Source organism: Ruditapes philippinarum, unplaced genomic scaffold, assembly GCF_026571515.1.
Source record: "Ruditapes philippinarum isolate M1 unplaced genomic scaffold, ASM2657151v2 ctg1773_1_1_1_1, whole genome shotgun sequence".
Classification (NCBI taxonomy): domain Eukaryota; kingdom Metazoa; phylum Mollusca; class Bivalvia; order Venerida; family Veneridae; genus Ruditapes; species Ruditapes philippinarum.
The window spans coordinates 105,624-123,012 of NW_026856077.1; the positions used below are offsets into that span (position 1 = coordinate 105,624).

The following is a 17,389-nucleotide window of genomic DNA, read 5'->3' on the forward strand; positions in this document are numbered from 1 at the left end:
TGTATGATATATAATTTAACTAATGCTATTCAATTTATTTTTCTTTCCTTAAAACATATTCAATATTAAATGCATAATTATGTATGTAATACTGTTCTGCTGTTTGAATCCATGTACAGGTATAATTTTTCTTTTTAAAAATTGGACACAACAAAAAATAAATTGCTTGAGGAACATGAGCAAACTGTTTGGTAAAAATTAAAACTGTAGTAGTTTGCAAGTATATGTTAGTATAATGTTCCATATTTACCTAAACTAAAAAATGTCCTGTATGTATTTTATTATGTAGGCTGACCATGGTCAGTTAGAGTTGTTACAGAGTATACTGATGAATTGTGGATCTATGGTGCTAGGTAACAATGAGAGAATTGCTGTACCTGATACACTTAGGTTCATGTGGGAGGTAAATTCATAAACTTTTATCTTTGGTACATGAAAAAAAAACTATAGTTTAAGTTTGCATTAAGAAATAATAAACACATTTGGGGTGTTGATCAAACTGCTGAATCAGCACATACAAACTACATGCCTTTAAAGCCAAATAGAAAATTCTGTTTTTGTAACTCTATCCAAAATCGCTGATTATCTAAATGTATTTTGAGCTAGTTTAACAAAAAAATTCATATGTCAACTTGATAAGTGTGTGTACAAAAATTTGATCCCCATCACAAGTGTGTAAGCTTAAGAAAGACAGTTTTTTGTGTTCACCTATCTCAGTATTGAAAAGTCAAATTAAACAAAATTAGAAACATTCAGAAAAATATTTATTCATTATTCTCTAGTTTTAATTTCCAGATGTGAATGTAAATTGTTAAACAATCAGCTACATGGTTTTGATATGTAAACAGTCTATACTATTATTTGATAACTTGTACCATTTTTTTCAGCTTGAGTCCCTGGCCAACATGAGTCCATCTCTGTTAGCCAGTGTAGGTGTAATGGTAATGAGTAATACAGATGTAGGTTGGCAGCTTATGCTGGTACAGTGGCTTGAACGTAGACCAGACGCAGATAAAGACCTTCTCACAGGTAAGTCTAAACAACAGTCAACCCTTGTGCATATTCCGGTTTACTTTTGGTCAGTTAAGTTTAAGTATAGATCAGAACAAGTAGTAACCCTGCCTACTACTGAACTTTTCAAGCAAGCAGATGCTTGCTCCTTTAGTTCCAAGCAGTTATTTCAACTTTTGTTCATAATATCTTATACTGTACAGCACTTCTGTTTTGTACTCTCATTCTTTATTATTACACACCCTCCCTATCTGGAAGATATTTCTTTAGGTTTTTACTTTCATCTTTCACTTGTGGTGTACGCACCCTGCTCAGTATACTCTTCTGAGGAGTGAAGCAGTAATCCCAACATGACAGTTAAATTTATTATTTCATATTTTTGTGACAGTTAAATTTATTATTTCATATTTTTGTGACAGTTAAATTTATTATTTCATATTTTTGTGACAGTTAAATTTATTATTTCAGTTTTTTGTGACATGTTAATTTTTTATTTCAGTTTTTTGTGACATGTTAATTTATTATTTCAGGTTTTTGTGACATGTTAATTTATTATTTCAGTTTTTTGTGACATGTTAATTTTTTATTTCAGTTTTTTGTGACATGTTAATTTATTATTTCAGGTTTTTGTGATGTATATATCTACAAGACCATCAACTATCTGAGTGAGTGTACAAGACCTCACATGTTTACCAGTGCCAAGTCACCTTACCCACAGTTCAAGAGAGTCATCAATCATACCGTAGAGAATATGATCATGACATTCAGTACACTATTAGATGTAAGATGACAGTCTTATTTGAAAACATATAAACCAATTAAGAAATAGTAATTCATGTCAGAACATTTTAATGTTAATCTTTTAGTCTTGAGGGAAGATTTGTTTATTGTAAAAAAACTGGTTTATCTTCAGTTTTTTGTTTTTAGCTCACCTGTCACGAAGTGACAGGGTGAGCTTTTGTGATCCCTTTTTGTCCAGCGTCCGTCCGTCCGTCGTCCGTCCTTCCGTAAACTTTTACTTTAAATGACATCTCCTCATAAACCACTAAGCCAATTTCATCCAAACTTCACAGGAATGTTCCTTTGGTGGTCACCTTTAAAAATTGTTCAAAGAATTTAATTCCATGCAGAACTCTGGTTGCCATGGCAACCGAAAGAAAAAACTTAAAATATCTTCTCTTAAAAAACCATAAGAGCTAGAGCTTAGATATTTGGCATGAAACATCTTCTAGTGAGTGTCTACCAAGTTTGTTCAAATAAAAGCCCTGGGGTCAAAATTGGCCCCGCCCCGGGGGGTCATTGATTTTCCCTATATGCATATAGTAAAAACTTAAAAAATCTTCTTTTAAAGAACCCAAAGAGCTAGAGCTTAGATATTTAGCATCAAACATGTTCTAATAGGTGTCTACCAAGTTTGTTCAAATAAAAGCCCTGGGGTCAAAATTGGCCCCACCCCGGGGGGTCATTGATTTTCCCTATATGCATATAGTAAAAACTTAAAAAATCTTCTTTTAAAGAACTCAAAGAGCTATGGCTAAGATATTTAGCGTCAAACATGTTCTAATAGGTGTCTACCAAGTTTGTTCAAATAAAAGCCCTGGGGTCAAAATTGGCCCGCCCCGGGGGTCATTGATTTTCCTTATATGTGTATAGCAAAAACTTAAAAAATCTTCTTTGAAAAAACCCAAATAGCTAGAGTTAAGATATTAAGCATGAAACATCTTTTAGTGAGTGTCTACAAAGTTTGTTCAAATAAATGACCTGGGGTCAAAATTGGCCCCGCCCCGAGGGTCATTGATTTTCTTTATATGTGTATAGCAAAAACTTAAAATCTTCTTTGAAAAAACCCAAATAGCTAGAGTTTAGATATTAGGCATGAAACATCTTCTAGTAAGTGTCTACAAAGTTTGTTCAAATAAAATCCCTGGGGTCAAAACTGTCCCGGCCCCAGGGGTGTCATTGTTTTTAACTATATGTGTATAGTAAGGACTTAAAAAAAATCTTCTTTTAAAAAGCCCAATGAGCTAGAGCTTAGATGTTTAGCATGAAACATCTTCTTATGGGTGTCTACCAAGTTTGTGCAAATAAAAGCCCTTGGGTTAAATTGGCCCAGCAACGTTGGGGGGGGGGGGGTTGGGGGGGCCTATATACAGGTGAGCGACCTCAGGGTCATCATGGCTCTCTTGTTGTTTTTTTTTTTTAAAGAGTTACTTAGTACAGTTTTTCACATAACCAGCTTTAAAAAAGGGGGAGGGGGTGTTTGAAAGATGTAGCTTTAATATATCATCTTTATGCTGTCAGAATAAAAAAGTTTGTTTTTAACAGGAAAAAATCTTTCCTTTAAATGAATATATGACTTATGTATTATTTCATATTAAATCAAGCATATAAATAGCATTTTAATCAGAAACATGAATTTTTTTTGTTAAACGATTATGTTATGATATCTTTATGAAAAACAAATACATATTTCTTTTATTATCTTTCAATAATCACCTTACACTTACTACTTTAATAATTTTTAGGTGCATGTATTATCTATTTCTTCCATCTATGAATGGCTTGATTTATATATTTTCTATTTTTCCACAGACAATGGTGAATCCATACCCTGACTTGAGTGATGTAGAGTTTGAGAGATACTTTAACTTTGCATGTATTTGGGCATTTGGAGGTACACTAGAGGCCGAGTACAGGGACGCCTTTAGCTTCTGGTGGAGAGAGCAGTTTGAACAACATATCGACTTCCCAGATGAAGGCTTGGTAAGTTAGATGGATTTCTCTTGGTTATAAAGGTATTATACTTAGACTGTGTCAGACTGAAGGGCACTAATATTTTGTCTCTTGATTGTTAAACAAGCTCTTCTCAGAGTGCAGAGGGTTGTTTGATTTTTAACTAGAAACTCATGTAAAGTGTTGATATAATAATTTTTAGATTGTATCATGTTAAGAAAAGTTGTTCTACATTCTATGCAATGTTTCGTTTTTGAAAAGGCATAGATATTCTCTCAGTCTAGTAATTCTTGGTTATAAATCTGTTAGTTTTCTTACTAAAAATTCTATTTCAGTGATAAAACAATATACTTTTATATAGTATGACTGTATGTCTTTACAATTCTATGTCAGGTGTTTGACTTCATGGTGGACACAGAAACACACGAGTTTGTTCGCTGGAATGACATCATGCCAGCCTACAGCGGTACACCTCACATCGGTATTCCATCAGACGCCTTCGTTCACAGCGTCCAGATTGAGCAGATTATGGCTATACTCGGACTCCTGACCGATGCTGGAAAGTCGGTGCTACTGGTTGGAGAAAATGGCTGTGGTAAAACAGCTATTGTAAATGAAAGGATAAGAACTGTTTGTTCAGGAGAGGTGGCTGAAGTTCTTTCCCTTACTGTGCAAGCTAATAGGTAATGTATGACATAATGGGTATAATTATAACAAGAGAAAAGGGGACATTATGATGTTTGATGAAAAATATTTCTATATAGGTTTCAGCTAACTATAATCTTTTTATACCCCCACCACAAAATGTGGGGGGGGGCTATAATGGATTCGCTTTGTCGCGTCGGTCGGTCGGTCCGTCGGTCCCTCCGTCTCCATTTTCGTGTCCGCTCTATAACTCCTATACCACTTGAAGGATTTTCTTCAAACTTGGCTCAAATGTTCACCTCAGCAAGGGGATGTGCAGAACCCATGTTGCCCATGTGTCAGCTCAAGGTCAAGGTCACAATTGAAGGTCAAATATCAAACACAATCATATATTAGACAGTATGTTGTGTCCGCTCTGTAGGTCCTACAATAATTGAAAGATTTTTAACCAGGTTTTCCGAAGGAAAAAACTGGTTATTAGATTGAGGTATGTCGGCGGCGGGCGGGCGGGCGGGCAGACGGGCGGGCGGGCGGGCGTAAACAATTTCTTCTGTGCGCAACTCCTCCTACATTTCTCAACGGATTTTGACCAAACTTTCACAGAAGCTTTGTCATCAAGTGCCCTGGCGCATATTGTCGGGGTTTTGCGATTAGATAATATTTGACCTAATTATGGCCCTTTGTTTTTTTCCCTTATATAAAATATATAGTGAACAATTTCTTCTGTGCGCAACTCCTCCTACATTTCTCAACGGATTTTGACCAAACTTTCTCAGAAGCTTTGTCATCAAGTGCCCTGACACATATTGCCAGGGTTTTGCAATTGGTATATATTTGACCTAATTATGGCCCTTTGTTTTTTTTCCTTATATAGAATATATAGTTTCTGTGCGCAACTCCTCCTACATTTCTCAACGGATTTTGACCAAACTTTCACAGAAGCTTTGTCATCAAGTGCCCTGGCGCATATTGTCGGGGTTTTGCGATTAGATAATATTTGACCTAATTATGGCCCTTTGTTTTTTTCCCTTATATAAAATATATAGTGAACAATTTCTTCTGTGCGCAACTCCTCCTACATTTCTCAACGGATTTTGACCAAACTTTCTCAGAAGCTTTGTCATCAAGTGCCCTGACACATATTGCCAGGGTTTTGCAATTGGTATATATTTGACCTAATTATAGCCCTTTGTTTTTTTTCCTTATATAGAATATATAGTGAACAATTTCTTCTGTGCTCAACTCCTCCTACATTTCTCAACGGATTTTGACCAAACTTTCTTAGAAGCTTTGTTTTCAAGTGCCTGGCACATATTGTCGGGGTTTTGTGATTGGATAATATTTGACCGAATTATGGCCCTTTGTATATTTTTTCCTTATACAGAATATATAGAGAACAATTTCTTCTGTGCTCAACTCCTCCTACATTTCTCAACGGATTTTGACCAAACTTTCTTAGAAGCTTTGTTTTCAAGTGCCTGGCACATATTGTCGGGGTTTTGTGATTGGATAATATTTGACTGAATTATGGCCCTTTGTATATTTTTTCCTTATACAGAATATATAGTGAACAATTTCTACAGTGCGCAACTTCTCCTACATTTCTCAATGGATTTTGACCAAACTTTCACAGAAGCTTTGTCATCAAGTGCCCTGGCGCTCACTAAATTCCCATGTTTCTTCCAAGACATCATTCAAGTATTTTTTTAAAATTGTGAACATACTTTTCTTGATATCGCACAAAACACCACACGCCAATATTGTTGACAAAAGAAAATGACAAGAGACGCAAAAATGCAAAAATTAAGCAAAAATAAAGTACTGTTTACCTTTCTAAAACATTTGGGGAAAAAAGGCGAATAGACAACATAAAATTTCTCAAGCCATAATTCCTCCTAAAAGTTCAATTAAAAACAAATGCCCCTTCATGACAAAGCTTCTGTGAAATATTTTGCTGAAAACCTGGTTGCATCGCATTGCGATGTTCCTTGTCTTCAAACTTGGCTAAAATGTTCACCTCAACAAGGGGATGTGCAGAACTCATGTTGCCCATGTGTCATTTTAAGGTCAAGGTCACAATTGAAGGTCAAATATCAAACAATCAAATATTACACAATATGTCGTGTCCGCTCTGTAAGTCCTACACTAATTGAAAGATTTTCTTCAAACTTGGCTCAAATGTTCACCTCAACAATGGGATGTGCAGAACTTATGTTGCCCATGTGTCAGCTCAAGGTCAAGGTCACAATTGAAGGTCAAATATCAAACAATCAAATATTACACAGTATGTCGTGTCCGCTCTGTAAGTCCTACACTTATTGAAAGATTTTCTTCAAACTTGGCTCAAATGTTCACCTCAACAAGGTTATGTGCAGAACCCATGTCACTCTTTTGCCGGCTTAAGGTCAAGGTCACACTTGAAGGTCAAAAATTGACTTAGAAAATGTTCTTTAATTTTAACATATATCTGAATATTTCTGAATCCAGGAAAGGTATTTGCTTGAAACTTAAAATATAAATGAAGTGTCACAATTAAGATATGCTGGTCAAGTTTCATAACTCTGTATTGCATTTTAACAAAGTTATGCCCCTTTTTAATCTTCAAATTTACATACAATCACATATTAGACAATATGTTGTGTCCGCTCTATAAATGCTATACTAATGGAAGAATTTTCTACAAACTTTTCTCAAATGTTCACCTAAACAAGGTTATGTGCAGAATCCATGTCACCTTTGTGCAGGCTAAAGGTCAAGGTCAGACTTGAAGGTCAAAAATTGACTTAGAAAATGTTCTTAGATTAAAACATGTTCTTGAATATTTCGGAAACTAGCATAGGTATTTGCTTGAAACTTAAAAGATATATGAGGTGTCACAATTACGATATGCAGGTCAAGTTTCATAACTCTGTATTGCATTTTGACAAAGTTATGCCCCTTTTTAAGTCTTTAAATTTACATACAATCAATACTAGACAATATGTTGTGTCCGCTCTATAAATTCTATACTAATGGAAGAATTTTTCTTCAAACTTTTACTCAAATGTTCACTCCAATTGGGCGATGTGCAGAACCCATCATACCCTTGTGCCAGCTGAAGGTCAAGGCCACACTTGAAGGTCAAAAATTGACTTATGAAAAGTTTAGTATATTGGGAAAATGAAAGGTTATTTGTAACTGTTTCGAACATGATTTGATAATAGAAATTTTTACTATTACCTGTACAATTAGTCTTTTTTTCACCAGAGATATTTTCTTTTTATGTATTTGTGCCACTTAAGTTATTCCCTTAACCACCTTTCCAAGTTGTCTTCTGTCAAGGACATTGGTGGGGGTATGAATCGCATTCAGCGATAGTTCTAGTTCTCCTTAAACCTCCCTACTGTTCCGTTTCCAGAAGTTCCTGGATAATGATTCACCTCCTTTGAAGAGTATCAAGTATGCTAAACTTCTGTACTAAACTAAAATTTGAGCCATGTGTTTTTAATTATCAGCCAGACACAAATAACACTCAAGACATTTGATAAAAATAAAACATGAATTTATCATAGTTTTGATTTTCTTCACATTTACTAATTTCAAACTTATATTGTTGAATTATTTCAGGTTTACAAATTCCAAGCTCCTATATGATCGTCTGGATGAGAGGCTTGAATGGAAACATGGCAGGACATATGTACCTAAAGGAAACAAACGTCTACTCTGCTTTGTTGATGATGTCAACTTATCTATGGTACCAATAATTATTTACTTATTCATTTTTCTGTAGATACGAAAATTTTGTGCCCTTGATGAAACTCCTTTTTGAATTATAGGTCAATAGGCTCATTTCTGTAGCTGACGATAAGTCTTTGAAGACGGGCCGTAATATTATCATCAGTGCAAATTACTTCTAGCATTGGATTAAAGTCTCATCTTGAAAGGTTTTTGTGAAACTTTTGTTTCTTGGTTACATTAGTTTGGCCTCATGCCACCAAATTTGATTTTGAACAAAAATCATAAACATTGAAAACAGATTTGAGAGACAATGCTCTACATAACATTTTCAAAACAATAAATGTAAAAAATAATGGAATGAGAAGTTAAACTTATACGCTTAACGTCAGTGTAAGCTGCATTTAATAAAAATGTAAAAATATTTTGCTGTTGGCCTGAAAAACCCAATATGAAACCCATTTTATGAACGAAATGTAGATATTTCTGTTTTTATGAAATTTATAAAATACACCTGTAAGATACTTCTATATTTCTTTACAAATGGATATCATTATTATGATTACAGGTAGACAAATGGGGTGACCAGACAGCTATTGAGTTGATCAGAGAACATATAGATGATGGTGGTTTCTACAACCAGGACACACATGCCTGGAGATACGTGAAGAACGTGACATATGTCAGCACAGTGAACGCTAACACGACGGCTAATGTACCGAAACTTAGTCAGAGATTCCTCCGACATTTTGCCATGTTTGCTGTACCATTCCCATCGTAAGTTGTATCATTTATTAGAATGTATGTATGTAGTCTATGTTTAATGAAGGTCCCTACGCTCATTAAGGCACAAAAAGCAGCTTTTGCTGTTGAGTATGGACTCCAAACATGTCAGCAGTCATGCCCTTAAAGAATTGATTTTGAAGCAGAAACTGTGGAGATAATTTACCTTCATGGAATTCTCACGGATTAGTAACCAAGGTTATGAATTTTGAGCCAAAAGTAGGTCACTGTATGGCGGTAAATGAAAACCTAAATGTACAGTAACCTGAGACAATAATGAAAAGAGGTATCCCTTAAAACGTCTGTTGGTGCCAAGCAAAGGGCCTGCCTTACAAGCCATCTATCTGTGCTAGGGGCTCACCCACCCTAGCACACCATCCTTGTCGTCTCTGCCTTAAAACATCATAGGGTCACTCTCCTCAGCCTAAGTCAGGACACCAGCAGCTGGTCGTTTTGTGTCATCCCAAGTCTTCAAATCTTCCACCGATGCCCTGTGCCTTCTCAGAGACATGCATTTAAGTTTACTATTCATGATGGTACAGAAAGATAATAAAAAGCAAAATATATAGCTAATGATAAAATAGATTGTAACACTGAGGCAAAACTTTGTATTTTGACAGGAACTCAGAGCTGCAGACAATATTTACCACATTGACACATACCCATTTCATCACACCAGAGACAGCCCAGGGTGCCACAGGGGTACATCACAGCAACTTTGATGAAAAGGTAAAACTTCATTTTAAAGATATATTTTGTTCATACCATTCCTTTCTTCAGTTTAAGATTCCTTAATAGTTAATAAATTTAGCCTCACTTTCTGTGTTTTGGTATGAAGGTAAAAAGGAAGTCTTGGAATATTTACAGTGTAAGGTAATATGGTTTAACAATTTGAAAAAAGTTTTGAACGTTTACATTTTCTTAGACTTCATGTGCAAGCCACATTGTTGAATCATGTTAATTACAGATGTGGGGTAAGGCAACTTACAAAAAATGTGTGTTTATTTATAAAGTTGAAACTCATATTTCTGTATGTATTGAAAAAAAAAAGAAACATTCAAATTGAAAACTGAACTAATTCATTATTCAATATAATTGTTCTTATAGTTGGAAAGAAAACTTTTCATTTCCCTGTTAATCAAAATTATATTTGAAGTCTCGAAAAGGATTTCTTGAACTTTTTCATCATAACAAGACTGTGATGCTAGCTTTATCAACGTGTCATTGGGCAGCATCTATTTTTTTGTTGGGTTTTTTAATTTGAATAATCTCACATATCCACGCTGTAAGGCCGTGTCTTTGCTTTGTTAAAACAACACCAGTAAGCATCCATTTTTGTTTATTTTTTTCTCATTTTTTTTACCAGGCTCTTAAGAGACAACAGGAGAATGAGGAAATACTGAAGAAACTGTTGACTATGATAGTGCAGGTAACCATAGAGTTACAGGAACGTTTACGTGCAATGTTCCTACCTACAGCACAGAGATGTCATTATATCTTCACAGTCAAAGATCTCTCTTGTATATTCAAGTATGTTCATTTCTTTACCTTTGGGATATTTTATTTTAAAATATTTGTTTTAATTTTTTTCCTTATAGATTTGACTTTCAAGTTATTGCAAACTTTAAAAACTATTGAAATATTTAAAAAAAATAGGCTTTTCAACTTTTTAGGAAGAAAGATATGTTATTTAGAAATTAAATTCATGTATGAGTTGAAACACTGGTGAATGTTATTGCCTCTTTCCACAATACTTAGGTTGTACATGTATACGAAATTTGAAGTTTACTTGGTTTTCATATAAGTAAGCATTGAAATATAATACAACATTTTAGTCACTTTTGTTTTCACTTTTTTGTATCTTCTAAAAATGGAAACAAACAAATTTTTTCTAAATTCCAGGAATATTTGCCTGTCACTACAACCAGGTGTTGCTAAGAAGAACCTGTTGTTGCTATGGCAACATGAGTGTTACTGGGTATATGGTCATAGAATGGTGAATGAGGTTGACTTCCGACGTTTCAGACAGGCATTTAATGTCTCGACAAAGAAAGAGTTTGCTGATGATGAGTTGGTAAGAAACAAATCCTCTGTCATTTTAAAATGTATTTTTGTTCATGTTTAATGTAAACACTGTTGAACCTGCACTAATTTAGGCACAAGAACTTGCACTTAAGACACAACTTTAAGTAAAAAACACTCAAGATAATATAGAAAAGCACATTTGAACTACATGTATAGAACAAAATTACTGGATTTTGACCCATCAGCAAAGACAATTTTTCTGATTCTAAAAACATTCTTTTTATATGAGAGCGTATTGATTTGAGCCGAGTCACAACAAAACCAACTTAGTGGGTTTGCACCAGCATGGATCCAGACCAGCCAGCCCATCTGCGCAGTCTGATCTGGATCCATGCTGTTCGCTTACCAACCTTATTACAAGTAGAGAAACTGATAGCGAACAGCATGGATCCTGGTCAGACTGCGCAGATGCACAGGCTGATCTGGATCCATGCTGGTCGCAAACCCATTATGTTGGTTTTGTTATGACGCGGCTCATTTTATTTAATGAGACTGATTGATTATAGGAAGTTTAGTGGAAATTTACCTAACAACTATGATATGTGAATATGTGCCATATTTATTATACTTTATTACATATGACATTTATTATATAACAGGTACAGACTATGATCAGAACTAGACAGCCTCAGTTTAGTAACCTGATAGAGCAGGACAGTGGTATAGTGACGGCAGGAATGATTGATACCCGACACAGCACCAAGGTGTCCGAGGAAGATGCCAAAACAGATCTTTACAAACCGTTCAACAACCTCATGGAGGTTAAAGATCTCATGTCTAAAGGTGTAGAGGAATATAACAAAATACATCCGAGAATTAAATTGTCACTATATAAGGTTAGAATATAATTTATACATTTTAATTTGTTATATTTTCATTCCTTTCAATAATGCTTATGTTACATGATTATGTGAGGGTTAGTTTATACAGAATTTATTTAGTTTGATTGTTTAGAAAGCTATAAGCTTATAGGCACACTCTCGAATCCATTCCTTGAACCAACCAGTACTGAGCAATGAGTGTAAAGTTTCTTGCCTAAGGAAACAACTACTTGCCCCAGTTTGAACTCATGCGGCTAGTGATCATTAGATTTGTTTTGTTGTAAATTGATAAGTATACAAAATGTATAGGCACTTTCTTTTTTTCATTGTATAAATGTTATTTATAAAATTTTAAAGAGAAATGGACTTTTTCTTTTTTCATCCATAAACATATAGATGATTTCAAAAGATTATAAGTCTATTAAAGAGCATGATGGTAATAAAGGTATGTTGAAATTTTCAGGCTGTGGTAGACCATGTTTGTAGACTGGCTCGTACAGTTGCCTCACCTCACGAGAATGCTCACTGTGTGTTGGTAGCCGAGGGCAGTCCTGGTCAGTCTACAGTTGTTGTGAAACTTGCCGCTCACCTGTGTGGTTACACTGTCTACCAGATAAATCCCGCACCACTAGGTTCAAGTCTTGAATACAAGATGGAGCAGTTCAAAGCAGATCTTGTCCAGGGTTACACCAGGGCTGGTGCTAAGGTATTTGTTAATTAACTGACCTTCTTTGATAGATGCAATGTATTGTGAAATAAAATAATATTTTATTTTACTTCAAACAATAATATTTAGTTCATGCTCTTATACCCTTAGAGCAGTAACATCATCTCAACACCTTAGTGCAGTAACAGGTTAACTCCTATAAAATTTCAAAAGGAGTTAGCCCGTAACTACACTTATGGGACAATCTTATGCCAATAACTAAGAGGTAGACCCACCTGCACCTCAGTGCAGTTTACCCAGTCTATGCTCTGTTATCCACTCAATATTAGTATTTTGATATTTTAACTTAATTTGGATTGTTCCAAATTCAAAGCAAGAGAAGTTCACCACTCCATTTCTTAATTTAGCACAAAAAAGTTTGATGAAACACTAAAACTAAACACCACACTGAATTTTGCTATTGACCTTTTTAAGTGTTATGAATTGCTATGAATTCTCAAAATCATTTGTCATGACAGACTATCATAATAATGTAATAATTAAGCATGATTAATTAACCTTACTGATTTTTTGTTCACTTTTTTAGGGAGAGAAGATTCTATTGCTGTTACACGAGGAGGAGCTACTGGCTGAAGATTTCCTAGTTTTCTTAATTGAGTTTATCACAGGTGGCGCCATCAGTCATCTATTCCAGTATGAAGAGCAGACAACAATTATCAACTCCATTAGGACAGAGGTGACTCAGGCTGGCCTCACATACACCAGAGATGTGGCATGGAATTTCTTCTTGAAGTATGTCTTACATAAGTTATAAAAAATGTTTCTTGAAGTAAAGACTAGATTGAACAAAATAAATGAAAAACTATTTTTCACTAGAAAAGTCTTGTAAAGTGAGAGATTAATTGTTTTGAAAGCTATTAATGAAGCTGGAAATTCATTTTATGTGATATTACAATATGTTAAAACAAAATGGCAATTGAATGTTTTCCTAAGACAAAAAAGCAGTTGGAAGATTTCTTTTGATCTTAATAATTCTTCAAATGATAAGTGATTTCTTTAATTTCATACATACAACATCTTATATCATTTTCTTATTTTTGTATCTAAATTCTATCCTAGAACTGTGAGGAACAACTTCCGTGTATGCCTGATAGCAGGAGATGGAGGGAAGAACTTCCAGCGTAGATGTAGAGAATATCCGGCTTTCACCAAAAATGTGAACTTTATCTGGTTCCCACACTGGTCCAAAACACAACTGGTGGAGCATGCACTCTATCATTTACAAGGTAGGTACCAGCCAGTTTAGACAGGTCAAAAATGTCCATTGATCTAATTTACAATAATGCTGTGACTTTACAGCTTTTGATACTAGTGAAGGGAGGCATGAAATGATAACTGTTGTGTATATATTAATTAAAACAAGTGCTATGAAGAAGTCATCAATCTTTTCAAGGTAATGACTTTATAAGTAATGAACTCAAATCAATAAGGGGCTATTGGACTGTAAGTTGTCATTTATAACCTGTAGTTCATGCACTTCATGTAGACACTAGAGTAAAACTTGTCTCTCTGTAATGGCTGCAGTTGTGAAATCCTCTCTGTGGAAAGTGATTGTAAGATGCATGTTCATTTATTAATTCCATTTCAATTCTTAATGATTACAAGCATATACATGAAAGTATTTATGAGTATTGTTTGAAGACATGTATTTGTTTAACTGTAGATATGTCATGGATGAACGCTGTTCAGAAAGAGAATGTTGCTCACATGTTGGCCTCCATGCATCTGGTGCTACGACAACAAGATGGTCAGGAAAGAGATTCCGGTGAATACAGACATGTTACTAACACATCATACGAGAAGTTTGTAGAAAGGTAAGAACTTTTTAGAATTGATATTTATTATTATGTTAAGTTCTTCATTTGAAGAAGACCACAAAATGGAAATGGAAATTTTCTATAATCTGGCACACTTAATATCATGTTACATATTGATTCTAGGTGTCTATGTGGCTAAGCTGTTAATGTCACCTGCTTCAAATCACTTACCCCTCACAGCTGTGGTTTGGGAATCTTGTGAGGAAGTTGAAGATTGGTGATTCTACTGAGGTTTTCCTCCATCAATAAAGCTGGAATTAAAGTCATGCCATTGACAGTATTGATGTGCCATACAATCCAACAAAACAAATACATTGCTCCCAGTGCAGTACAAGCAATATTGCATAGTTACATCACTTAAGTACCAATCATTCACGCCTTTATGAATTTATGCCAATGTGAAATAAATAATTAACATATATTTAATTTTACAGGTTTATATCAATAGCCAATCACCGTCACAATAATGTACAAGAAGATAACGACGCTGTTTCCACGTCATTACATCAAATACGTCGTGAAAATGAGGTTGCGCTTAAACTGCGCAAGAATCTTGAACATGAAATGATTGTGTTGGAAGAAAGAAAACAGGCATGTTGATAAACCATTAACCTTCACATATTTGTATGGCCCTGTTTTAAATTTGGGACAGTTAGTTAGGGGCTTTAGGGATTACAGTATGAAAATAATAAAATTAAGTAGCCACCAGTACAAAGTGTGGTCAAACTGCATGGATTTGACTCCATAGTGGAGGTCATTAGCAATAATTGACAGTCATATTAGATAAAATTCAGTGATAGTTAATACACTTTAAAGCTTATCTATATATCATGGCATGTGATTCAGTGGTAAAGGTGGAACCAAGATTTGCGTATTTCTTATTGAAATGTTATCTAATTTTTCATGCCAACAAAGAATTTATCAAAATGTTTTGCTAATAAAAATTATTACCAAATAAAAAATGTTACAAGGTTTGATGGCTATGTTTTATTGTTCTACAGGGAACCATCAAGATTCTGTCTCAGATAGGCCAGGACACAGCTATCACTGAACAACAGATTAAAGTGGTCAAAGCTCAACTTGACAAAATCTCAAAACTTAAAAAGGTGAGATGCTACTATCCTAGAAACTGTAAAATCTTGAACATCAAAATAGAAATAGAAATGTGATAGTTCTTTAAAATATTGAATCTTGACATTTTAAATATAGAACTATTAGTTCAATAGCTTAATATAGAAAATATTTCAAATATTTTTCTTTGTCAATTTTATAGGAAAGCTTATTGTGAAATTTATACAAGACCTCCAATTAAGTGGTCATTTACACTGAGATTTCTTTGTTGCTATGCACATTTTATAAAATCTATTTTAGAATTTTGTGATAAAATATACACATATTTTACCTAATGTTGCATAAAGTTTTTGAAAAAAGAGACTGCTTACATGTTGTTGAAAATTTCAGACTTGGGTTTTATTGAGTCTATTCATGAAAGATATTGAAATGTTTAAAACCTCTCATACACCTTTAGCTTAAGCCGTTACTTTAAAATCAGTTCTCCACTTTTAAAATAATCGAATCAAAAAAGCTTAGGAAAATATATAATCACTCTGAGATGAAGTATGAAACAACTGAAAGTATGACTTAACTACAATGCAAACTCTACAGAGCAGGACCTCTTTAAAGCAATAACCTCTTTGCAACAACAATATCAAATTTTCCACACAAAAAAGATTTCAAAAACAAATTTAACTTCTCAGAAGCAACCAAATTCATTGTTTCCAAAAGGTATTGCCCTACAGAGGTTTGCTGATGTTATTTAACTAAACTACATATATGTAGTCATTACTAATATTATTAATGTATATATTTCAGTCATTACCAGAATACCAGGTAGCTCATGAGAGGGCTGTATACAAGGCTATAGCAATTGTTGCTGACACTAAGAAGGTGGTACAGAACATCAACATAGACAAGTTACATGAATTACGAGCCATGCAGAAACCTATCATTGATATAGAAGATCTAATGGCAGCCATTATCATGATACGTAAGTTTTTACAGTTTTTATGCCTTCACTTAGGAAAGGAGCCTATAGATTTGTCCTTTTTCATTTATCAAGTAGTACCTATGTAAACTGACAAAAAAGATGGGGGCATCCTTGTCCTATGAATACTTTTTTAGTTGATTGCTTACTAATGCAGGCCCAACATGGTTTAGTGGTTCAGATCCGTTACTTTAGATTATACAATGATATAATCCATTTTTCCTGTGCAGGTTCAAGTTATGTTATGGATGTTGAATTCTAACATGACCTCTGGTGTTGCTTTAAGTTTGTAATACCCGAGGAAAGCGAAAATCATCTTTCCTGTTTATGCATCATAAGACCTAGATTTTGTTAGTAGAGACAAAAAAAACACCAAACAAACAAATTCTTCAGCGAAATATGACCTAGATTGTGCTGGTGTGCCTTAAAACCAAACAAAACAAACCAGACTTTTTCAAATTATGATCCGTTTTAACAGAATGCATGTTTATGATATAAACAGATTAGAAAGAACCGGAGACACCTGAAACTAAAATATTGAAAGCATTTATTCAAAACTTGTTCTATTCTCCTTCTAGTGAAATCGCCTTCAGCAGATCTCACCTGGCAGAAAGGTGCCAAGAGACAGATGGCCAATATAGAGAGATTTATAGAAGAGTTGATGTCCTTTGATGACCAACAATTACCTGAGGCTACTCTGTTGCTTGTGGAACCATACCTGAAGAAACCCACATTTGAGCCCGATACCTTGGAACGAAAGACCAGTAACTCAGCCTGCGGATCTCTCTGTAAATGGGTCAGAGGAGTTGTGAGGTAGGCGGAGCTTATTTTATTTTATATTTGAGGACAAAAAAAATTTATCTGGTAAATATCAAATTTAAGAAAAGGATTAATGAAGCATCAAGCTATCAGTATATATAATCTGATGAAATAATTTGCCACAATCTATTGCTAAGAGTTTCATAAGATGTACATTTTCAGACTGCCTGATGAAAAACAGTTGCATTTC

At 34.5% G+C, this 17,389-nt stretch overlaps 1 protein-coding gene across 1 annotated transcript in view; it reads left to right on the plus strand.

Annotated features, from left to right (window-relative positions):
* The window catches only part of LOC132745326 (uncharacterized), a gene marked incomplete at its 3' end in the record, with an annotated part of 94,589 nt that overhangs the window by 57,385 nt on the left and 19,815 nt on the right, over nt 1–17,389 (plus strand). Inside the window, 19 exon segments of the mRNA XM_060734218.1 lie at nt 290–403; nt 888–1,029; nt 1,635–1,792; nt 3,604–3,774; nt 4,138–4,427; nt 7,996–8,122; nt 8,672–8,880; nt 9,507–9,615; nt 10,253–10,416; nt 10,789–10,960; nt 11,571–11,807; nt 12,256–12,498; nt 13,046–13,251; nt 13,579–13,745; nt 14,183–14,333; nt 14,771–14,927; nt 15,338–15,442; nt 16,209–16,383; nt 16,959–17,193. Coding sequence (XP_060590201.1) covers nt 290–403; nt 888–1,029; nt 1,635–1,792; nt 3,604–3,774; nt 4,138–4,427; nt 7,996–8,122; nt 8,672–8,880; nt 9,507–9,615; nt 10,253–10,416; nt 10,789–10,960; nt 11,571–11,807; nt 12,256–12,498; nt 13,046–13,251; nt 13,579–13,745; nt 14,183–14,333; nt 14,771–14,927; nt 15,338–15,442; nt 16,209–16,383; nt 16,959–17,193 — 3,332 coding nt within the window.